General features: G+C 41.0%; 1 protein-coding gene across 1 annotated transcript; it reads right to left on the bottom strand.

Annotated features, from left to right (window-relative positions):
• Positions 1 to 786: 786 nt before the first annotated feature.
• On the bottom strand, positions 787 to 24,701 carry LOC119743204 (serine/threonine-protein kinase Nek8-like). Its single transcript, XM_038219585.1, has 15 exons — positions 24,573 to 24,701; positions 20,606 to 20,811; positions 18,936 to 18,991; positions 17,860 to 18,086; positions 16,148 to 16,229; positions 14,426 to 14,637; positions 12,682 to 12,773; positions 11,325 to 11,524; positions 9,392 to 9,539; positions 7,920 to 8,114; positions 7,250 to 7,400; positions 5,866 to 6,023; positions 4,269 to 4,430; positions 2,500 to 2,658; positions 787 to 2,008 (listed from the first exon to the last, which is right to left on the bottom strand). Exons 1-15 carry the CDS (start codon positions 24,617 to 24,619, stop codon positions 1,980 to 1,982), a joined length of 2,124 nt encoding a protein of 707 aa, XP_038075513.1. The 5' UTR covers positions 24,620 to 24,701; the 3' UTR covers positions 787 to 1,979.
• Positions 24,702 to 25,012: the final 311 nt, after the last annotated feature.

Here is a 25,012-nt window from a genome sequence, read left to right as displayed (position 1 = left end):
GAAAAGTGGCGCAAGTCTCTAAATAGACCCTTTCATATAATTGGTCACTGCTCAGTCAACCGTGAATGTAATGACATGATCAGGGTGTCATTTTAAAGAGGAGATTCAACCCTAACAGAGGATATCTCCCTTTGATTCACATGTGCCCTACTTCTGTTCCAATTAGCAATAATATCTCGTTTTTTAAATTTTTTTATCCACCCTGTATAGCGTGTTTGCATTCTTTTGAGGTGTCTTATGTTAATTCGGAATGAATGTTGCAACCTGACGCCGCTTCAGCAGTTGTGTACAAAATCTATAGAGAGTCAAGAAAATTTTCTAAGTATTTCCTATCAAAATTGGAAATGCTTCTCGGTCCCAAATTCATGTCTTATCATTTTTGCAATGACCGAACCCTTATTGAGATGATATATGAAGAAAAAAGTGGCAACATCTTTTCCATTATTTCTTTAACAATGACTGCACAAGAGGGCTACTCATCCGTAAGATACACACTCTCACCAGAGCACAAGGAACTTCATCACCACCTCAATTCCAGCGTCCATCATGCCCCTGGAGGCGTTACTCAAGGCTTGGACTCTTCAGTCACTCCAGATCACACCAAACTCATCCCTAACTTCATCATCACCCCCACCATGATGCAATCCTAAGTTATGAGGTGTGCCAAAGAGAGAGGCTTTGAACTGTAGGATTTGTGATTGATTTGTGATTGACTTGTGACTATAGCTGGACCAACGTGACTACATCATTTTCACACCGAAACAAATGCAACAACATACACAGAGCAAGGCTATCTTAAAAGAACATTTTAATACAAAAGCATACAAAAATGAACTGTACAGTTATTGCAATAAATAACTTGGTCAACTCGATTATTAAAAAACTATAAATACATTTACATATTTACATAAAATATATATATTACATGTATTTAAAAGAAATACATCTCAATCTGAATTAGGTGAAAATCATTAAAGTCACAAAATATCTAGTGTGCTCAAGTTCCTGAAATATCTTCCTGCTTAGCGCCCTATATAGGAACATCTTCATTTACCTGGAACAAAAGCTACCAATTAAATGACAAAAACCTTGCTCAAAGTGAAGATGGTACTGGTGACAATACCCTGTAAAATTATTCCACCTGAAATGGCATCATTCGGAAGAAAATAACATTCAAAATTGGGTGCCCATGAGTGCACTTTTTACTTGTGTTACATACGTTAGCAAAGGTATCCAGTTATGAGACCCCCAAAAAGTTCAACAACTTAGTTGTTATGCACCCAACTTAAAAGTTTGATAAAATTATCCCACATACATTTAAGTACTTATAATGGTTCCCATGACATAAAATTCTCATTCAAGTGAAAAATGCAGTTGTAAAATAATTCATGGACATTTGCACGAAACTACAAATTTTAGTCTTCATCAATAATTATTGGATGAAAAGTACCCTATGCTAAAAATAATATCATCTCACCTATAAGTACCTTTACCAACTGATTATAAAAACCTGACAGTGGGTGGGCCCAAATAAGTTCCCTGTGTGTTCCGGACTACACCCCTTTTAGTGTAATTAACGAAGGTATCTGATCACTTTTTACAGTTTGAACTTGTTTCTTAGTTACTTTGAAAGAGCCTTGAGTTTGTTCAACACTTTTTTTACTTTACGAGTCATTATTCATTTGACTGTACAACAAGAACCAAGAGTGGATCAATTTAAAATGGTTCCGCACACTCCGTTCCCACAGGAATGCACACAAACCCATGGGCCAAGTGCACTTCTTGCCTAAATGTTGAATAATGGCTAAATGTGAGGGACATGAGAGACTGAAACCCCTGTACAGTCTTTGAAGTTCTGTCTGGTTGAGCCAATGGTATCTTTTATTTAAGGAGTGTCGACAAAAAAAAGGGAATTTTGTTTGTACCAAGAGTAATAGAGATGAAAACACTCTTCAAGTTTCTGTCTTCCATGCACAGGATCAAGGAGAATCTGCTTGATTAACACATGCTGCAAGAAAGAGCAAAAGAGTGAAACAGTTACGAAATAGACAAGACAATGTACTAAAAAAATTAACCACTTTGCGCCGGGATTACTTTTGCCGTAAATGTCGATTTTGCAAAAGGCAAAACTTTCCAGCCAACTTCTGATATACAGCCAAATGCCACACATACGGTACTGATTCGCAAGAGTCATTTCAAAAGTATTTGTACAATATTTCTTGCCGAAACTTCTTATGATTCAATACTCCTGGGTGTGAACTGGAGCGTAAACTGTACAACAATAGGCCGTGCACAACGGCCAATTCAAGATCAACGCAGGGTCCACCTCCACAGACTTCACAGACTTTGTGAGTGTGTACAGTTCTGCACATAGCTAGAAATAACCTGTGCAACAGAGGTGGCAAATTCAGTCACAAAATAGCAACCCCTGAAAAATTCAGTCCAATATGAGTCATAATTGGTTCCCAGACAGGATTCAGATCGAAGGAGTACACTTACGTTTGGTGGCCAGCAGTGTGTTGCCATGGTTACAGGAGATGGATGTTATTGTGAAGGGTTCTTCCTCATTAAGCTCCACTTTCTGTGGGATTCCAGAGTGGTCCTCCTGTCGGCCCAGTCGACCTCTTGAACTCTTGCCCCAGGAAAACACCTGGCCATCTAAGATGCAAAGGTTCAATCAAGAAAAAAAGACTGTTGCCTTTTTTCACGAACAGTAGTATACAAGTCAAGAATGTCGACAACATCAATACCTCACTGAGCTTAACACCGTCAATATCGGAATTTTCAATAATTGATATATCGGAAATCTAGTATTGATAATATTCAATACAATGATTATCCCATGTAAAAGTTAAAGACCATACATTTAAGACCCAATTTTCCACGGCTTTCTCTGGAGCATATTGCTCAAACTTTTTAAAACAAATCTCAGCACTGAGAGTTTGTCCGGAACGGGCGGTTTCTTTTGAGGTTTTACATTGGGAAGACCGCAAATTCCAGAGCACAGAGCGATGCTGCTTGGCATTTTGTGACGGCTTTATTTTGAGTCACAAGCACAAGTTGCCACACAAATTTATTTCAGCATACAGCAAACGTTAAACGCAAAGTTAAAGCACAAACGGGAGATTTAGTTTGATGACAATCGGACGCATTTTGGATATTTTCATCATTTCTCAATATCGAAAATTTCAAAATGATTAAAAAATTGCTATCGGCGATATTGATATCAAAATAATATCGAATAATCAAGTAATATGGATATAGACAGTGCTTACACTGAGCGACGATTAGCAGTGCTGTCCTAGCGAGTCAATCACAATTCATTCAGTCTTGAGTCTTGTGATATTCCATTTCTACTTAAATGAACCTTGACAAAGACATTTCCTTGTCACTGTTTATCCCCAGTTACTTGATACCTTACTTCTCCTCAGGCTCCCACAGTAATTACGGAACACCGGAAGCCAAAACTTACTTGAACAAACAACCCTCTTACCAAGCAAACCATGGTGTTCTTTATGTACACCATCAGCATCACTTTACAGTATGTCCCCAAAAAATGTCCGTCTGACTATTTTTGAAATAACTACAAAACCATGAGGTTAATTTTGACAATTTCTGATTGTGCAGCTACTCCTTATCCTTGGCCTCAATCCCTATGAGTTTCATTTAATTTCAGTCAAGCATCACTGCACAATTGTCAATTGATCGCAACAACATTTTTGGACTTTGTGACCAAGTTCCTTGCCCTAATCAATTTCAGTGCTTTGTTATGTAAGCCGTGTAAAATCCTGCATGTTGTGAAAAGGGCTGCGGTTGGGATTGGAATCATTTGCCTGGCTATCAGTCATCATGGCAAGACATCAGTTTAATGCTCAAGGGCAAATGATTCCAATCCCAAACCACATCAGCCTTTTTTCTCCACATGCTGGATTTTACACAGCTTACATCACACAACACTGAAATTAATCAAAGTACGGAATTTGGTCACAGCGTCCAAAAATGATGTTGTGCTCAATTGACAATTGTGCAGTGATGCGTGACTGAAATTAAATGAAGCTCGCAGGGGTTGAGGCCAAGGCTTAGGGGTATCTGCGCAGCCAACATTTTAAAATTGACCTCATCGTTTTGTAGTTATTTAAAAACAGTCAGACTGACACTTCTTTTAGGACATACTGTAGATACCATGCAAAACTCAGGTGAAAATTGCATCTTTCACCAATCGCCAAATGTTGACACACATTAAACCTGATGCAACAAGCCGGTCTTACCTGATCCTAAAGCAACAGTGAACATATCCCCACACGCTACCGCCGTTATCTGCACATCATCTTGGAATGTTGGGCGGCAAGGGATTCTTGGGGTGTTAGTTTCAGTTTCGCAACCGAGCTGACCAAACTGGTTGGAACCCAGCGTGAAGCACACATTATCATCTGCAGGCCAGGAAATTAAAAATGTAAATGCTTTTATCAAATCGGAAATCTGAAAATCCATTTGCAAAAGATTCTTAGGTGAGTAAATGAGCTATTCATTAAATATTCTACATGAGCATATTTGTGTTTTTTAAAGTTTTATTTGTCATTTGTTGAGTTCCAGTCACTTAGTCGAGGCCGAGTCCCAATTCCGAGTCCAAATTGTCAAATCTGAGAAACATTCGTTGTCGATGGTGACTTTGGTCTGAGTCCTAGTCAACAAAAATGTGACTCAAATAGGACTCGAGTCTGATTCGCTTGCAATGGTGTTATTGGAAAAACACACTGATGAAGACTGTCCCACAAAAATAAAATACAATCAAAATAATTAGGCCCCCCCCCAAAAAAAAGTCTCCGGTTTCTGGTCTGCGCGCGCATCGCCGTAGCCATGCACGTCGGCAAAATTAACAAGTTTTTTTTCAATGTAAAATGCTGTCTCTAAACGGCCAAAGTCACTGGTTTGACTGGAATCCTGCTGCTGCACAGTATTAACGTGTTTTTAAATGGGGTTATGATCGAGTAATGGCCTCTCTGGGCTCCCATATATTTTGCACTAAATTTAGTCGGGCACCATTTGCAGATGGTGTTGTAATTTTGTAATTGCGTGTCTGGAAGCCAGACTGACAGAGTGCTGGTCGTAAACGCTTTTAAATTAGCGCAATATTTAATAATAATTTAATAATAATAATAATAATAATAATTTGGGGAGGCTAATCATCCTTACTCGCAGCTGGTATGCTGAATTGCGAAGGACGCGGCTACAACGTGGTCGGGCCGCTAGCACGTAAAGGCGCCTCTGGCTGCCGGCCACATCGACCCATATATTACCACGGAGCACAGCCTGAGATCAAAAGTGTTTGATTTTTCCGGAGGGAGGAAAACCAGAGGGCCCGGAGAAAAACCCTCGTGGCACAGGAGAGAACCAACGCACAACTCTACTCACATTCGATCCGCGGCCAGGATTCGAACCGTGGTCACCTTGGTGAGAGGCGAGCGCTTTACGCACAAGCCACCCATGCCACCCTAAGGGAGCAGACTAACGACCAGCCTGGCAGCACATGCACGATGTCGATGTCGCTGTATGGTCTGACATTACCTTTTTCTCTGATTTTTGTTTTGACTATCCTGATTTCCCGTAGAATGTTCGTGTTGGTTGAGATCATAAGTGGGTGCAGAATTCTCAAGCCTTATGGCCTCATTGAGGTCACCTCAAGCTCCACCCTGAAGGATATTTGTGAGAGTTTTAAGGAGATCGAAGACATTTGAAGAAAAAAAGTAGAGGAAAAAAAGAAGAACAAAAAAGCTGCGTCGCCACACCACTTTTGGGGCAAGCTCCATACCAGATACAGGAGACTTTTTTGGGGGGCCTTAGACAAATCAAGGCCAAAATTCCTACCTGTAACTAAGGCAGCATGAGCTGTTCCTATGGCAACACTATGGATTGACAGCTGATGAATAGGGGATGAAACCACTGGACTGTAGGTGTGCATCTCATCTACTTTACCGTTCGTCTTCTTGTTAGGACCGACATCATCTAGGCCTAGCTTGTTATATCTTTGGGGAGAAACAAAAAGAAGCACACAGTTACATTTGAACACAGGAAATGCAACTTGCATAGTGCATGGTGAGACTGACAAGCATAGTGACACAAGAAACTTAAAACAGTCATGCTTTTGTGATGGTACTGGGGACCTTAAGTTGATGCAGCATCTCACATTTTGTTTAGTTGCCATTTTCCCCTTCTTTTTAACCCTAAAAGGGCTGGGGGGGGGGGGGCTAGGGTTAAATGGCTAGAAACGTATTGAACAGAAGTAAGTATCAGTACTTGTATATGTTGATTAACTTCCATGAAATGACGTCTTGTGCACCTTCTGCAATAAAATATGGCACATATGGAGTTGGCTACACCATTGCTTAAACTTTATTCAAGTCGTTGACACAGCTAACTGCCAGACTTTTTTCCGCATTCACTCAGTGCTGTGTAAGAGGTTTTGAGAAAAATATCACAAGCTCTCTCGGCCGAGACTCATCCCTTCAGCACAACCTAACCAAGATGGCACCAAGCGTACATTGCTTATGGAGTCCATGCACTAGAGTTGGGGGAGACCACTGGGAGAGACATCCGAATACATTACTGGCACCATACACTTGCAAACTGGTACGCGCACGCAGTGACTCTTGAACATGGTCATTCACGGAGAACAAACTATGTCGCTTACACTATGGAGCATGTAAAACAACATCGCATTAAGGTAAAACTGAATTAACATTTACCAGGCAAAACCTTTCATCTTACACGATATTCTTCATCTAGACTGTAGATTTGACTCAAGTCGGAATTGCTCAAGTTGGTATCTCAAGTTTTTTTGTAAAACTACTTAGTTTACATCTTTCCAGAAGCTCGACAAGTTATACTTAAACACCCATTCCACTTCAGTGCCATATACCAATGCGACTCACTGTGTACAGCACGTGTATTTTTACGTACATTTGTGTGTACATGTGCAGGCACATGTGATTCAAAGAGTTAGCCAATTAATCTCCATAGACTGTGTACAAACTATACGCGCACGCTGGCAGATTGACCAAGTCTGGGTTTGCTGCATATCATGAAAATAACATGTCCATGTTTGTTTTTAACATGATGGTCCGGATTTGACGCATGAGGATGTGTGTTATACTGAACGAATGTATGCGTTATGTGTGGATTTACTATAGGCACAGACCGAGGCAATCCAGACTTGGGCCAAGTCTATCTAGACTGCAATGCCAACACAAACCTGTTGCTTCCACAAGCTAGGACTTTCTTATCAGTAGTCAGCAGTAGAGAGCAATCCAAGCCACAATGTACAGAGGCAATGTGAGACTGTACAGGGAGGAGGACACTCTGTGGTGACGCAAAGGATTCCTGACTGTCTAATCCCAGCCGTCCTGTAAGAATACATGGTGTTAAGGCAGGGTTACAGATCTGGTGGGGTTGGATGTTCAAGTCTATTTGAAAGGAAAGCAATTTCTGGTGTACTTTTTTCAGAGTTTTGGAAAAAACTTGGAATGAAATGGTGGTAAAGTTTAGCTAACAGGGAAATGGTCTTGTACTCAATTCACCTTTCATTTTGGGACTATTGGCTTCAAAAACCCTGGCTTTCATCTCTGGATTCTGGTTTAAGAAAGCTCTAATGTCAAAACAAAATGGAAACTGTTTTTTATTTTTGACCTCAAACTACAGGATTGGATGTTCGTCAAGCATCACGGGGACCGAAGTTGAGCAGAGTTTTCCAAGTCATGAGCCCAATATCTCCTGATGTCTAAGCCAAAGATATGAAGCTGAGAGCTTGTTTCTCTCAAAAAATGACTCTACAAATCTCCAGGGGTTGTCGTAGAGCCAAATGTTTTCATGCTCAGCAACAATGTGTATTGATATTCATTGGCCGGTAATCACTGCAGTTTTACCATTGTCTCCTCTGCCCCACGAGAACAATTCATTATCATTGGTGACAGCCACCACATGCGATGCACCGCAGGATACCATGACGACCTCGTAACCTAGCAACTCTTCAACAATCTTAGCTTGGGAGACGTCGTGATAGTCACCATGACCCAAGCTACCATGGGCTCCACTGCCGTAGGTCATCAATATACCTCGGTCTGCAACATGACAACATAACAGAAATTTGAGTTGTTTACCAGACGGATATGGCTTTTTTTTTTATTTAGGAGTCATCTAAATAAAGTTGGGGCAAAGCCATCTGCAACAGACCCAGTGTATCAGGTACTTGTTGTAATACAGTGTGAGTCAAAAAAACTATACATTTTAAAATTGGCCATAGTTTTATTCTGTAGCAAAATCGATAAGATGTTTCCATATGTACTTTTAGAGTAACGCTTCCTGCTTCTTTTGGTGACATTTTCACTGGATTAGTTTTCATGCATGACTGCACAGGAGACAATTAATGGGGTCGGGTGAAATCTGACTTGCACCAACTGGTCAGGGCTGGATAAGAATGAAACAATTTAAAAGAAAATATCTTATCTTTATTTCTACAGAATAAAACTATGGCCAGTTATAAAAGTGTATAGTTTTTTTTGACTTGCACTGTATTCTCAACTGTTATTCTGACATCTTCTCGCAGTGAAAATGTTCAGAATCCTGAAGCTAATTTAACGGATATCTGCACAACTTACACTATGCGTAGGACTTATGCAACCAATTTATTGCGCAGCTGCACACTAAACTTACGATTTCACAAAACTTGGCGTCGCTGTTCAACGTTTTGAATAATGTAAACATCTTCGATAATAACCCTTTGGGTGTATATTCCAAATAAAATAGGAAACGTAGTATCCATCAGGTTACTTATTTAATCAGAGAAGTTGTGCGACATGTTTTTATGATCGTATACGTACTCATCAGTTTGTCAAATTACAAAATCTCTAATAGCTGGTTGTACTTCACACTGTTTGTATTGATTTTTTTTTTCCTAACAAACTTTCAATTTCTGTAACGATGAAACCAAAAGACCCCTACTTTATTCCGATTTCGAGGGTCAGCGACCCAATGAAAAAGGGCTTTCATTTTGCATGCAAATGAACCTGCCCTGCGCGATCTGAACTATTTGCTGGCTGCAAATAATTCACATTTTGGGAAGAAATAATTCAATAACTAAACAGTGGTGGATTTTTCTCAGTGGATGTTTCAGTCGGTGAATAACCTATATACTTCTAGGAAAAAAGCTTACATTGCTAGGAAAAGCACTTGAAAAAAACAAATCTACTTTTTCAAAGTGAAACTCAAAAATAGCACGGGAGCGCATCTTAAACTACCTCCCTCAGTTAGAAAGTAGTCCAATCAAGCAACATCTCCCAGCCAGTACATTATTAATAACTCCATCTCCAACCATTGCGGATATTTATACACAATTCACCTGTTAAGCAAGCTGTGAACATGTCTCCACAAGACACATGTTGGATAGTGACTGCTGATTGGCCTTCTAGATAGCGGGGGATGAAGCTGGGGTACTGCTGGTCCACAGCTCCTGGTAGCATGGTAGAGTCCGAGCCTACAGAGGATGACTGGTGACAAAACGTCAGCAATGCTCAGGTTATTTATCCATGGACTCCATCCAGTAACGTTGAGTTGTGCAGTAATGACCACAATGATCACGATTTGCTGATTAAAGGTATAGTCCATCATTTGTACAAATTTGTGCATTATGTTCGTTTGAAGCAACAAAAGTGCTGACAATCTAAAGAATGGTGCTGAACAACTAACCTGATGAAGTTTCAGTGAATGCTGTATATTCTGAGAAAAAAATATTCTAGGATGTTGGTTTCAAATCAAAAGTTGCTGCGTCGTGTTTTGAATTGGGCCTGAATTCAGCGTCCGAGACACGTTCTCACTTAGCTGATTGTAGCTACGCGATGTCGCGCACTGATCCGACGAATTATAGCAACAGCGCACCCGTGTGTGCCGTGTCAACGCTTGTGTGCGCTTCACCGAATGAAAAAAATGGACTTCTAATGTAAATTTCCAAAGATGTGTCTTCCATTGGAAAGGTATTCTTTCATTGTTTTCTCCAAAAGGACAGCTTGCCAGAAAGAATAATTTCACAGGGAGTTTAGTCCCCTTACTATCTTTCAACCAAGTATGCTTTTCAACAATAATAAGTCAGTCACTTTTTGGATCGCTGCAAATGATAAACTGTAGCCTTAAATAGGTCATTTGCAGTTGATACGCCACAACTTACACCACTTAAAGTGATTGCGCAAATTACCCCATAATTTCTTACGTAAGTCAAGGACTTAAGCACTTGGAAACTTTTGTGAAATGTCATTACTTAAAAGTTGCACAGTGTGAAAATGCTGTGCAATTTACGCAATGGGCTCCGTGCGCTGACAACAGAGGGCGCCCTTTTACCTAGCAACGACGTCCCATGGGCGGGACATTTCGCTGGTTGACGCGCACCGTTCCTTGTGTGTGACGCACGTACACCAGGGGATTTGTACTATGTACACGCAGAGGCCGCACTTTGTGGCAAATGAATTGCAGTCAGGCAAGATGGCGTCGGTTGGTCGCGCCCTTTTACCTAGCAACGACGTCCCATGGGCGGGACATTTCGCTGGTTGACGCGCACCGTTCCTTGTGTGTGACACACGTACACCAGGGGATTTGTACTATGTACATGCAGAGGCCGCGCTTCGTGGCAAATGAATTGCAGTCAGGCAAGATGGCATCAGTTGGTCACCCCCAACTGTACTTCCTTTGCCGGTGAGGGGGTACTTGTGAACGGAGCGGATAGATTGAGGATGGTAATGGTGATGTGTAGCCATTGATCTCCATTAGTAAGACTGAATAGGACACACAGCACCCTCCATCTGGTGCACGCACGAGTGGTCTATTAGTCATGTTAGTGAGGGTTTGAAAGTTTGAAATTTCGTCACACTCGTCACACATAGTACCATGCAGCACGCGCACGTCACGCATGCGCGGTCGCAAACGTTAAATCCGCACTGTACTACCCTGCTGCTTGTGTCTGCATTTTCCGAATCTTCACTGCGCACAAGTATACGCGTGTCCTATCCAGTCTTACTAATGGAGATCAATGTGTGTAGCACACTAAAGCCAATAGCAGGGTTCCCACAAACATCTTGTTATGAAATTTTGACTTTCCATGACTAATTCCAATGCTGTTTTGACACATCAGCATTCTATTCCTCGTGAGGCAAGATATTTGATCATGGTTTAGAAATTTGAACTTAGCTTGAAAGGCAAGTTATTTCTCAAACGGCAAACTCTAATATTAAAACTCACATGTTCCAAACACAATAATTTCCATTAAAAACGTTCTTGGTACTTACTTCCCAGATGATAAGTCTTCCATTCTTAGTGACTGCTACCCTCTGAGTGCGACCGGTAGAGACCTGAGCAATCTGTATGTCACTGTGTGGGAGGGGGAGTCTGACGGGGGTATTGACACCATAACCCCAGCAGTAGACAGTTGAGAGTGGGCGGAGCTTAGGCAAGCTGGAGCTGCTGCTGTTCAGAACCAAGTTGGAGCCTGATGGCAAGATTAGAAAATGTATTACATGTTTATTATTAACCCTAAGTTCCTAGGCATTTTTGTTAGGATGCAACCTGAACCCTGCAAAATCCTCCAACTGCCTCCATGTAAAAATAGCATACAGCCTAAATAGGTCTCTCTCAATGACAGCCATCTCTGTAGGAGAACTGCAACTGCGTATTTTACGAAATCAAACACGTATTGCCCAGGCTTGAAAATGTTCCAAACACGTGAGCTTGTTGCTTGAAATGTGTTTGAACTACGACGCAGCCGATGTGCGTTTTGCAAGTTGATGTTCAAGATGCCGATGCACGTGGCTGGTCGGTAGGAAATGACATCATTTGAGAGAGACCTATCTTGCAAAATCCTCTATAATTTCTTGAATGTGGTCCTTGGAGGGGTGACCACTGCCTCAACCCTGCAAAGTCCACCGGCAATCACTGTCAATACGCTGAGGCAGAGCCAGTGACACCCTGGAGCGGTGCAGAGGATTTTAAAGTATAATCTAGGCCTAAATTTAGTTGCAAATAATCCTACATGGCTTTAAAAGGGAATGGTAAACAGCTCAAAATGATTTGTTGACTGTTCAATGTACTTTTCTATACTCAGTAGCTCTGGGTAATATAGTGACTGTAGGATTCAAATAAACAAGTCCAGTAAAAGCCACTTCTAGGAATCATTCAAACTTAACCACTACACGCCAGGATTATTTTGTCAAAATTTTTGATTTTCGCAAAAGGCAACATTTTCCAGCCAACTTCTACACAGGCAAATGCCACGAACACCGATTCGCAAGAGTGACTTCAACAGTATTTGTACGATATTTCTTGCTGAAACCTCATATGTTTCAACACTCCAGGGTGTGCACTGGAGCGTAAATTGTACAACAATAGGCCGTGCACAACGGCCAATTCAAGATCAACACACGGTCCGCCTCCACAGATTGCTTGGACTTTGTGTGTGTGTACAAAAGGCATGAGGGATTAGCGTGTTTAGACATCACCCAGAGGCAAGTCAAGGCAATCTTGATGTCTTAACCCATCAGCCGTGCCTGTTTATAAAAACAGCCAGTGCGTGGTATCACGTCCTCCAACACGAACTGGTTAAGAGAACTGAGCAAAAAAAGGAACTACATTTAAGATTTATATACTCACTTTTCCGAGACAGAGATTTAGTGCTGTCCTTCCGATTTGAGGATTGTACCTTGGAGTTGGCTGAGTTTGTCACTACAAATGGTTTGGGGATCCTGCACAACAATAAACAAGACAAACAAAAATTTAATTGGATCTTCTTTTTTATCCTTAAAGGGAATATACATCATTTGCTTTTGCTGTAATTTTCAGAAATGGATGGAATTGGGGGGTTGGAAATATATAGCAAATACAGTTACACTGACTTTTTTGAGGTTTTGGGTTCGAAAATGCTATAAAAACCAAGAAAACAATCATTTTCCTGTAGTCTGGTTCCCTGACTCCATATAAGAAGAAACAGAGCAGTTTACATATATTGGGGAATTGTAAGGTCAGGGAACCAGTCTAGCTGGCTTGTACCCATTCATAGGTGTGTAATCGATTGCAAACAAGTGCGATGGTCAATTGGGGCCAGTATTTGAAAAAAAGCCAGTTTTTTCCAACGCTGGTCGGCCGACCAGCGTTAGAAATTGATACAAAAATAATAGTTTTATTTTTTGATGTTTGCAAATGTTGTATTTTCCCTTTAACGTTTGAACTAAACTTTTTTTGGCCATTAATATGTTAACACATGTACAGCAAGACGTAACCAAGTACAAGCCCACAAAGTAGGTAGAAATGTGTATGTATCAATGACAACAAAAAGTACAAACTAATTCTGCGACAGCCATTTTTTTGTGGTGGCACCAGGCTTGTGCGAGTCACGCTTGTGTAATACGCACGCACTCATAAATTCCACCTCATGGTTCAACCTCATAAATTTTGTTTGCCGAATTAGTTTATGGATTTCTATAAGACTGCCCAACATGTTGTTTTGGCAAATAGCCAAAAAGCCTGTCCTGTGCCATATTGCCTCAGGTACCTTGCTAAATGTAAAAATATCTATGCTGGAAAGAAAACCCTGCTAAATGCAACAAAATACAACCGCTAGATTATGTCGCACTGTGCAGTGAAGCTAGCCAAATGCAACAAACTGCAACAGTGCATTCTGTTGTAGCAGCTGTGGCAGAGCAGTTAGCCACCTGCAAACGACTGCAACGGTGGATTCTGTGGTAGCAGCCTTGGCACTATGCAATGTACCCTGCAAATTGCAACAAGATACAACAAAGCACAAAATGGGCAACTTGGCAGCAAGTTGCAACTTGAACAACTTGTTTCAAAACTGCTGCAATCTGCAGCATGTAGCAGGGATAGGTTTATTAGAGTAAAGCCATAGAGCTATATTAAATTACTAGAGCGCTAACTCTTCATTCTCGCGCGTGGAGACACTTTGAAGCCGTCCTGGGCGCAGACATTTTGAATTCATGTGCCTGTTTGTAGAACATAATGAAATTAGGTTGGTTGAATTTTGAAAGTGTACTCTAAATGCAACGCGCAAGTACAACATACGCAAACAACTTAAGCGCGTCACAGCGGTTTAAAAAAAAAGTCACAGTAATCATCTGCATTGCGCTGTCTGCATATAGCAAAATAAAACGCTCATATGCTGATCATGTGTTGCGGTTTTGGGGATATCGGCCTCGATAACGCACCTGTATAGAATACAAACGCAGATAAGCCAATAGCCTTACAAAAGCCGTACAAAATTTGAGTTTTCCATAGGTTTGTGTACAACCATGGATGCGCCCAGCAGGCATCACTTTGTACATGAGTCAGCGCTCTAGTAATTTAATATAGCTCTATGACTTAAACAAAGTTGCTGACTAACTTGAGAGGGCACTTGACGCGTCCTATCTCCATGTAGACATTGGCCAGTGTTTTGATGATTATCGGCTCCGCTATCACTTTGTTTATGGAGGGTCTCTTGTCAGGATCCAAGTGAAGCATTTGGAGTAAGAGACGTTTCAAGTAGTCGGTGTAGCGGTCTGAGATTGGAGCTATGGAGCCACGCATTATCTTCATCACCAAGGCTGGCAGATTCTGGAGGGGTGTGCACAAAGGAAAACGTGGGGTCTGATTTAGTCTCAAATTTGTATTCTCAGTCTACAGACTTCGTGCGCAATGTTACACAGAGCGAGTTGGAGGGGACCACTGCGAGGGACTCATTGTCGACGGCACCTGACGCTTAAAGTTATAGTCCATCATTTGTAATTTGTGAATTTTATCGTTTGAAGCAACAAAAGTGCTCAAGATCTAAAGAAGGGTGCTGAACAACTAACCTGATGACGTTTCAGCTCAGCTTTAGCTGTATATTTTGAGAAAAACAACACTCTAGGATCTTGATTTCAAATCAAAAGTTGCTGAATCATGTTTTGAATTGGGCCTGAATTCAGCGTCCGAGACACGTTCTCACTGAGCCGATTGCAGCTACGCGATGTCGCGCACTGATCCAATGAATTATATCAACCGTGCGCGCGTGTGTCGTGCCAATGCTTGTGCGCGCTTTACCGAATAACAAAAGGAACTACTAATTTGAATTTCCTACGGTGCTTTTTGACAAGCACCGTTGGGAAGGCCTTCTTTTGTTGATTTCTTCAAAATGACAGCTTGCCAGAAAGAATAATTTCACAGGGAGTTTAGTACCCTTACTATCTTTCAACCAAGTTTTTTTTTCAACAATAATTACAACAGTTACTTTTGGGATAGCTGCAAATGATGGACTCTGGCTTTAAGCCCTCTTCACACGATGCCAAAAAACTAGCAAGGTTTATGCACACTCAGAAAAATTAGTCACGGATCCTTTGCACCATATGCATGTGATCAAATGTGCGCATGTGGTTTGTCCCTCACAGTGGAAGTCTCACAAGCCATATGATAAATCCACACGTAGGCATACGCAATACTTCCAGTGAGTCAGTATTTCATACTCTTAAATTCACAACGCAACGGCACGCGCGCACTGCGTAACATCACGCAGTACGCGTGCGCCAATCTCCATTATAAGGAATTCTTCACGGCAACTCGCGAGAGGGCCATACCATAGCACAGCTAGAGGGGTGTTTCGAAAAACATGAAATAAACTTGTTGAACAAAATCGTTGCAAATTTATAATTTTTGACTTGTTTTGACTTCTGGACTGAACATTTTTGATTTTTTTTCCTACCAAAAAGGTATTTATGAATGGGAATAACTGTACTTGGCCGGTATTTAACACTTTTTTTAGGACCGGTTGGAGTCTGGGTGCTAAAAATGACCCTCACCTTCAGCTGGGGTAATTATCAGCATCCAGACGCCAACCAGTCTTAAAGATAGTGTTTAAAACTGGCCAAGCACACATTCGTTCCCTGATTTGCAAATAAACCACAAAGGGAAACTGACCAGGCGCATTTGAATTTTAGAGGTGATCAAAGAAACTGACCCAGCTCCAGTCAATTTTTTTGTTCAACTTAAAAAAAAAAAAAATCCTGAAAGTTGCTTTGCTTTCACTTCACATGAAGTATGAACCAGCTTTCAGAATGACAGGATAGAAATTCAGCAAGTATTGACTTACGTCTGCTTCAAAGGCTCTCTTCAAAGTGAGCAGTTCATATAAAACACATCCAACGGCCCAAATGTCACTTTTCTGATTGTAGCTGGAACAAAAAATGTTAAGAAAAGATGTACAAGAAATATTGTGAATATTCTACACGTTTGATCAGTCAGACAGTGAAAAATGTCTTCCACTTCCCCGTTCATGCATTTGTATGCAGTCTGGTAAAAACGAAAACAATAACAGTGTGAGGACCCGGTCTTCACTGCGTGATAATGACTGGATTGGGGGATGGCCACTTTATTCGCTTGTTTTTTTAAGGCGGTCATTATATCACGTTAAAATACCACCACGTGATCGAGTCTCAACCAATCAGAAGCTATCAACTCTCCAAGGTATCTTTTACTAAGGGAATAAATGTGTGCTCGAGAGGTTTTTATCACTCTGTTTAATACCGCTTAGAGTCTGGGTGCTGATAATTACCCGAGCCGGAGGCGAGGGTAATTATACCGCTTAGAGTCTGGGTGCTGATAATTACCCGAGCCGGAGGCGAGGGTAATTATCAGCACCCAGACTCTAAGCGGTATTAAACAGAGTGATAAATACCGACCGAGCACATATTTATTCCCATTCATAAATACCTTATCCGTAAAAAAATTAAAAAATAATTCGTTCAAAAAATCCCGATTTTGTTCAACAAGTTCACTTCATGCTTTTTGAAACATCCCTCTAGCAAAATAATGGAGTGTTCAGCTGGCGAGTAAGATGTAAACAACCCTTTTATGGAGATTGACGCGCGCGTAGCATGTTCTGCGCGATGTCACGCAGAACGCACCTGGGGCGTTGCGTTTTGAATTTAGAACTATAAAATTCTGACTCGCATGTAGTGTTGCGCATGCCTACGTGAGGATTGTGAACGTTCAACCAATGAAACGGTAAGAGGCACTGGATTTTTAGGAGTCCACATTTTATGCGACACTGGAAAAGTGTTTAAGACCAGCTAGCCATGTCTTTATCATCCGTTTAAGACCGGCCACGTGCCGGGCTCTTGACCAATAGGAATAGCTAAACTGTCCGAGGTATTTATGAATGACTGTTTAAAAACAAAAAATATCACCACTTGAATATACCCTTTGTATCATGACATGACGGAACAAAACCAAAAATACTATTATTTCCAGTTATGAGACTTTTACAGGCTTCATCCAGGAAAAAATTCCTGTGTAATTCCCAAACATGTAGTTAAAGAAGTATTGTCAATGTTTACAAAAGAAAATACTTTTTTTTTCTTTTCTTACTATGAAATAGACTAACTGTCTAATGAACTTATATCTAACCCTAACAGAACTCAACCCATCAAACCCCAACGGCATGTTTTGTTGGAATCTGTCAGGATGGGTACAGTACCCCTAAACTGATAGTCTTTTACATTGGGTTGACACACCTCCAGAAACAAAGTCAAAAATATGTGTGTACAGTTTCCCATATGGTGTTGGAATTTGCCAGGATGGGTATGGCTCCTAGTAAATTATGCTAGGGAGTTAGGGCTAATGAAATAACGAAACCGATATGTGACTATCGATACCAAAACGAATACTGAGTTTACTCATCAGTTCCCTATTGGGATTTTCTTGACAGCAACCAAATAAAAATGAAAAGTTTCAGCACAAGTATTTATTGTTAGCACAACAGCAGAAGGAGTTTCAAGCCTTTGGCTTGGACGACAAGGATACGGTTTGCCCTCACACAGCTCAGGAGAGATGTAGCACGGTGTGCCAACCACGGTGAAGGCTTTGCTCTTACTACTGAGAATCTTGGAGATACCAAAGTCTGCTATCTTGACAACGTCGCGTCGTTTGTTGAGCAAGATGTTCTGGGTCTTGAGGTCGCGATGAAGGATCTGCTTGGAGTGGACATGTTGGAGGGACAGGAGCAGCTGGCAGAATAGACGGAGGACTTCCTAAATAGGAGAAAGAAATAGAAATCTTACCAGTGTCTTACAGAAAATAAAATGGCTTATTTTAATTTGTAACTAATTATTTGGTTAAGGATAATGCAAGAGGTGCGCACCATTCGTAGGTGAGAATGGCTTTCGGCAGGCTACCGAGTGTATTTACCTACTTACACCATCCAAAAATTCTTCATTATTGCTGGAACGAAGGCATTTGCACATTTTCATTGTTGAATTTCTTTAAATGGGAAAATGTGTTTTTTTCCACAAGAAAAGAACAATGACGTCAAATCATTGGTATAATGTCAATTAGTTACATTTAAAGCATAAAAAAAAACAAAAGTTGTAGAGCTGCGATGGTAGCCTACATAGTAGTAGCTAACGAATTGAGCTCTGAATTAAAAGATCCCCTTGTTTAAATCCTGCTATACCCATATTTCCAAAGAGTATTTTTCTACTCCAACTTCATCGATAGTTTTTATTGCAGGGGAAAATGGAGAACGAAAACCTAAGTGTCTCGCTGTGATTCTATGAAATTCTTGAGTTATTCGTATTTGGCTTCACCCACCTACAGAAAGAAATATGTGTAAGATGCCAAGAGGCGTGCCATGAGTCACTCGTACAAATTAATGTCGAGGAAACAGTGTGACGTCACAGGAGGGTGTAAATGAAAACTATATTACAAAGTCTAATTGGGTATACAGAGTATAAATGGGTACCTGTGAGGGTAGAGACCAGTATGCACTGATCTTGAGCTTCTGCAGATAATAGTTAATAGGCCTAGTGTATTAAATAGTTATTTACTGATCACTCTTAGCCAATGCTCTAATCAATACAGATCAGGCTAGCAACTCTCACCCCTTCTTCTAGTAGAGCGTTGCCTCTGTGCTGAAGATAATCAAATAGCGTTCCACCTGGGATTAAAAAACAACGAAAGTCCTTACGTGTAACAATTCCATAGGCTAGATGGCTCATATTTAGGTTTTTGGTGGCACAAAATTACTAAACGAGACAAGGGAAGCATATTAAAGGGAAAATACAACATTTGCAAATATCAAAAAATAAAACTACCAAATCATTTTGAAATACCTTGCTGGACTGTTAGTGAATGACAGTGTAAAGCATCCTGTAAAATCATGGCACCTGGTATACCGTCATTTTCAAGAAAAGTGGTATTTTTGTATCAATTTCCAACGCTGATCGGCCGATCAGCGTTGGAAAAAAACTGGCTTTTTTTCAAATACTGGCCCCCATTGGCCATCGCACTTGTTTGCAATCGAGTACACACCTATGAACGGGTACAAGCCAGCTAGACTGGTTCCCTGACCTTACAATTCCCCAATATATGTAAACTGCTCTGTTTCTTCTTAAATGGAGTCAGGGAACCAGACTACAGGAAAATGGTTGTTTTTCTTGGTTTTTATAGCATTTTCGAACCCAAAACCTCAAAAAAGTCAGTGTAACTATATTTGCTATATATGTCCAACCCCCCAATTCCATCCATTTCTGAAAATTACAGCAAAAGCAAATGATGTATATTCCCTTTAAGGGATTGTCCATAAAGTATGTAGGCACGAACGTGGTGAGAGGGGGGTAAGAGGGAGAGGGGGTGGTTAACATTGCATTCACCATGCATGCATTTTGTGTATACATACATGTACATACATGTACGTTATGGATGGCCCTTAAAGCTAGTCCTACAGCAAAACTCTATTGAAAGAATTTCAAGGAAAATCACAGTGCCCAACGTTTATGAGTGCGCAATGTACAGTGCCATAAACAATATGATAGAGTTTTAATTGGGTTTTGTTTTGTTTACCTTCGTCAATGTATTTTATAAAGGATGTAAATATATAGTTTTGTCTGAGGGCTTGTGAAAAAATAACTCTGCAAGCTTACTTGGGTGGGACTGGAACCCACAAATTCCTGCCTTCTAGTGCAGATGTCTTTATCGCTCAACCACCCAACTTGACGGGTCGGCTGGCTGGTTTGAGTCTGAAACTTTTTATGAGATAAAATTTGCAATAGGGAGATGAAAATTTTATAGCATTTTTCGTTGCCCTTTGCTGTCTCTGCCTTATAAACTCCATATGCTCACTGCCGTCCGATGGCTTGCTAGAATTTTTTGTAAACGCTTCTGCTGGTGGGACTCGAACCAACGACCTCTTGCTTACTAGTGCTGACATCTTACCACTCGACCACAGGGCTTGCCAGGGTTCGGCTGGCCGGTTTGAGTCTGATGTAGCAGCAGGTGCTGCAACCAAACATTTTATGAGATGAAATTTGCCTGAAAGTCTCCTTTAAAAATTGAATTGAGTGTACAAACTTGGTTGGTGAAAGACTGAGGAGCTTTTCTTTGCCCAATGGAATTTTTGGAGAAATTTGGTGGCTAAACTGTGAGTAAAGTTGGCCTGATTTAGTTTTGCACGTTTCAGAGCACTCCAGAGCCCTGTCTAATTCCAACTCTTAAAATTTCGACAGACAACTTGGTCAACTTTTGTTTTGAAGAGCGACCTACTACACTGTACCTTCAGCATATTCCATGACTATGCTTAAGGCCTTGTCCTCCAGGAAGTTTTCGTAATACTTGATGATGTTAGGATGATCCAGCATAGCGAGCACCTTGGATTCATTGACGGCTACCTGGCGTTCTTCTCCCGTCATCTGCTCCACGGGGATCTGCTTGATGATGACAAGCTTCTGGTCGCTAAGACGACGACAGAGATACACGGTCCTGTTGGGAAATATCATACGCGTATGCGCACATATGGGTTACGATCACATGACATGTAGAATGGATGCATCAATGACTATTTTGCGTCTACATTGGTGATGATTGTCCGTGCCCTAGAACCTGAAGCCACAGTGTGTCTTGTACCATTCATGAAACAGACGTTGATGCATCCTGACATGCAGAGTTGTTTTCTACGCGTGTTGTTCATATCAATTTATAATATGTGTGATTTGCAAAAAAAATGTTAAAAGTTTAACAGCGGTTTTCACACATATTGATACTGATTCTTGAGGTCAGACATCCGGGAACTTTCGTTGCACTTCCATGTAGCAACACTGTCCAGTGCAAAGAGAAAACAAACACGGACAAAAAGGGAAGTGAACGTACATTGAAGAACGGCAACATTCTAGATTTCATGTCAGATTAAATAATAATAATAGTGATAAAGGCATTTATGTGGTGCTTAAAGGGAATATACACCATTTGCTTTTGCTGTAATTTTCAGAAATGGATGGAATTGGGGGGTTGGAAATATATAGCAAATATAGTTACACTGACTTTTTTGAGGTTTTGGGTTCGAAAATGCTATAAAAACCAAGAAAAACAATCATTTTCCTGTAGTCTGGTTCCCTGACTCCATTTAAAAAGAAAAAGAGCAGTTTACATACATTGGGGAATTGTAAGGTCAGGGAACCATTCTAGCTGGCTTGTACCCATTCATAGGTGTTTAATCGATTGCAAACAAGTGCGATGGTCAACTGGGGCCAGTATTTGAAAAAAAAACAGTTGTTTCCAACGCTGGTCGGCCGATCAGCGTTGGAAATTGATACAAAAATACCACTTTTCTTGAAAATGACAGTATACCAGGTGCCATGATTTTACAGGATGTTTTACACTGTCATTCACTAACAGTCCAGCAAGGTATTTCAAAATGATTTGGTAGTTTTATTTTTTGATGTTTGCAAATGTTGTATTTTCCCTTTAAATACCTAAAAGCACCTCAATTTCCTGGTTTTGAGGCCAATATTGTCAAAACTTGAAAAATCAAAGTTGCTGTGTATTTTAGATGAAATAGTGGTCAAAATACTTCAAAAAGTGATGAAAGAAACGTCAAAATTAATGAAACGAGCATTAAAATTTGTGTCGGTGATGATCCCTTTTTTGCCGATATTGTCCATTTTCGTTAAATGACAAGCACAAACTCTCCCATCACAGCCTAAATCCTTTATGCAGCAAAGGATCCTCTTTAAAATGAATATATACAATCAAGTTGAACAACCGTTTATTTGTAGCATCATTTGATTTGTGTGTAGACAAACGAAATGGCAGATGTATCGTTCTGCGCGGCTACAGGGTGCTATACAATCTTTGGCCAGCACGTTGCCAGACTACATGTACATGTGCATCCAACTTATAGTCATGCTAGTCTAGACTGAAAACACATTTTTCCTAAAAAATATTCGCATTGCCAAGTGGGAGATAAAGTGGAGGCTTAGTAGTATGGAACATTTTCCGGTTCCTCCTTTAAGATCATGGTCATGAACTGATGAATTTATAATTGGTTTATTTCATAAAAATCATATTGCAGCAAAATGCTGAATTACATGACATTTACAGTGTTCAATAAAAAAGACAGCCAACACAAATAATTATTTGAAAAAAACAACCCAGAACTGGCTATTACATTTACATTGGATAATATTAGTTTTTAAATTGAAGATAAAACATTTAGTTATATAAAAATACAGTACAACAGACAAATTGATTAACGATTGACGATGGTGGGGCAGTAATTGCACTATTTCTTTTTCTTGTTCAACAACTCAGTCATGTAAGGCAGGGGGCTAGTTCTGAATCTGTTGGTGCAGCACCTATATGGTTTGAATTTAGTTTGGGTTCTGAGGGTCATTGATGATTTGTACTCAGAGGGAGGGAACCACTCAGAGAACTGCGGAGATGTACATGCTTTTGTGGCAAAGTCTCTGCAGATTTGCTGTCGCCTTACATGAAGAGGCTCAAGCTCTAGTTTCATCAAGGAATCTGGGTAGGATGTGAACTGTGTGCCCAGAATGCATTTACAGACACGCTTTTGAATCATCTCAATTTGGTTACTTTGTCTCTGAGTGAGACCCGCATGCCACAATGGAACAGCATACTCTAGTACAGGTCTGATATAACTTTTGTACACACTCAGAAGTTCACAGTCATTGAACCCTGCACCTTTCAATTTACGCAACATGAACATTTTTCGGTTTGCTTTAGTGTGGACACTTTCTACCTGGGAATCCCATTTTAAATCATCCTGGATCATAACACCAAGCAGTTTGACTTTACTGACAACCTCAAGGCGTTGATCTGAAATTCTTAGGTCAACATCTGGAATTTCTTTTTTGCCAAAGTATACTTGCATTGCCTGGCATTTGACAGGATTTAGTTTTAGTTTGTTTTGAACTGACCATTCCTGCAAGGTATTTAAATGCTCTTGCATGTCGCTGACATTATCAACTGTTCTATTTTCACCAATAGTCAGGTCGTCAACATATTTCCACACTGACGGTTTGCTCTCATCATTCAGAGATTGCTCTCATCATTCAGAGATGAAGGTTCAACACTGTACTGTAGTCAGTGTACATGTATTAAGTGTAACTAAGTTAACGCAAGTTTAGCTCAGTCACCCGGCGGCTAGCCCCACTAGTGTGGCCGCGGTATGCTGCGCTGAACTCTGAACCTCAGCGCAGCATTCCGCGGCCACACTAGTGGGGATGTCACGCCCCAACTATCGCATCGGTCCCAACTATAGTTGGGCCTGTCCCAACTGTAGTTCCACAGTTGGGCTGGCCCAACTATAGTTGGGCCTGTCCCAACTATAGTTGGGACGGTCCCAACTGTAAGTTTTATTGTTGGGCTGGCCCATCTATAGTTGGGCCACTCCGATCTTTTTATTTTGCGGTGTCCCAACTATAGTTTACATTGATGTACAACTGTAAAACGTTCCCTTCAGCTCTGATACACGTCTGACTTTACTGGGGACCACTGAAATTAGTTATTGATGGGGCGAATCTATAGTTGGGCGGGCCTTGGGCCACTCCAATCTTTTTATTTTGCGGTCCCAACTATAGTGTACATTGTTGTACGATTATAAAACATTCCCTACAACTCTAATACACATCTGACTTTACTTGGGACCAATGAAATTATCTATGGGTGGGGACCATCTGTAGTTGGGCCACCGCAATATTTTTATTTGGCGGTCCCAACTATAGTTTACATTGATGTACGACGACTATAAAACATTCCCTACAGCTCTGTTACATACTGTCCGACTTTACTTGGGACCTTTGACATTAGCTATGGGTGGGGCCCATCTATACTAGTTGGCCGGCCATGGCAATCTTTGAATTTTGCAAAATGTTGCTGGACAATCAACCCAGCAGCTGGACAACTCATCCAACTAGGCAGTACCACGTGACCGGCCAGCCTTGCGGCATGCATGCACGACGAATACACGGTGCCAGCGCCGCGGAACATTTAATCCAACAAGATCTATCAAGCATGAAGCATCCGGCGCAACTCCAGTCCTAACTATAGTTGGGCCGACCCAACTGCCGCACTATAGTTGGGACAGTCCCAACTATAGTTGGGACCGATGCGATAGTTGGGGCGTGACAGGGCTACCCGGCGGCCGGCGCGGTACCACGACCACGACTGCTTTGCAGATATTTTGTCAGATTTCCTGTATCTTACGCATGAATGTTACATACCCATAAGCTCCTCTGCCAACCACACGTATTTTCTCATACTTGTCCATCGCATTATTTGTGCCACTTCAGTAAAGTTGTTTCGATTTGGTCCCGACAAACTTTCATTGCCCCCGATATGCCCGGCCACAACAAACTATAATTGCAAAAGTGAGAGGCGGCAGAGGGCGCACTTTGTAACTTTTTGGGAAGGAGGAACTAGTAATACTAATATAATAGTCCGGTTCGTATTTATAAGATAATGGCTTAATTAATTCCAAACTTTTGGATACCTGAGGGTCTAAATTTTTCCAAGGTCATCTTATTATCTGATCTTAGCCACCATCTTGGAAATTCAAAATGGTGACTTTTGGAAGCTTTATTTCCCTGATAACTGCACGGGCTTGTAGTGCATGTTACCCCGGCCCAATTGCAATGAAACCCACTGCAGCCCGGCCTGTTTT

Source organism: Patiria miniata, unplaced genomic scaffold (assembly GCF_015706575.1).
Source record: "Patiria miniata isolate m_02_andy unplaced genomic scaffold, ASM1570657v1 HiC_scaffold_6, whole genome shotgun sequence".
NCBI lineage: Eukaryota > Metazoa > Echinodermata > Asteroidea > Valvatida > Asterinidae > Patiria > Patiria miniata.
Note: the sequence above shows the minus strand (reverse complement) of the source record. Positions and strands in the feature narration are given on the sequence as shown.

Bases quoted from the DNA above. Each gene is read 5' to 3' on its own strand.
- LOC119743204 (XM_038219585.1), bottom strand. From the start codon at position 24,619: ATGGACAAGTATGAGAAAATACGTGTGGTTGGCAGAGGAGCTTATGG. The intron at 18,087-18,935 runs GTGAGAGTTGCT...TCTCCTATTTAG, and splicing joins ACGCTCTACTAGAAGAAGGG to GAAGTCCTCCGTCTATTCTG. The intron at 2,009-2,499 runs GTAAGTGTACTC...TCTTTCTTGCAG, and splicing joins CACACTGCTGGCCACCAAAC to CATGTGTTAATCAAGCAGAT.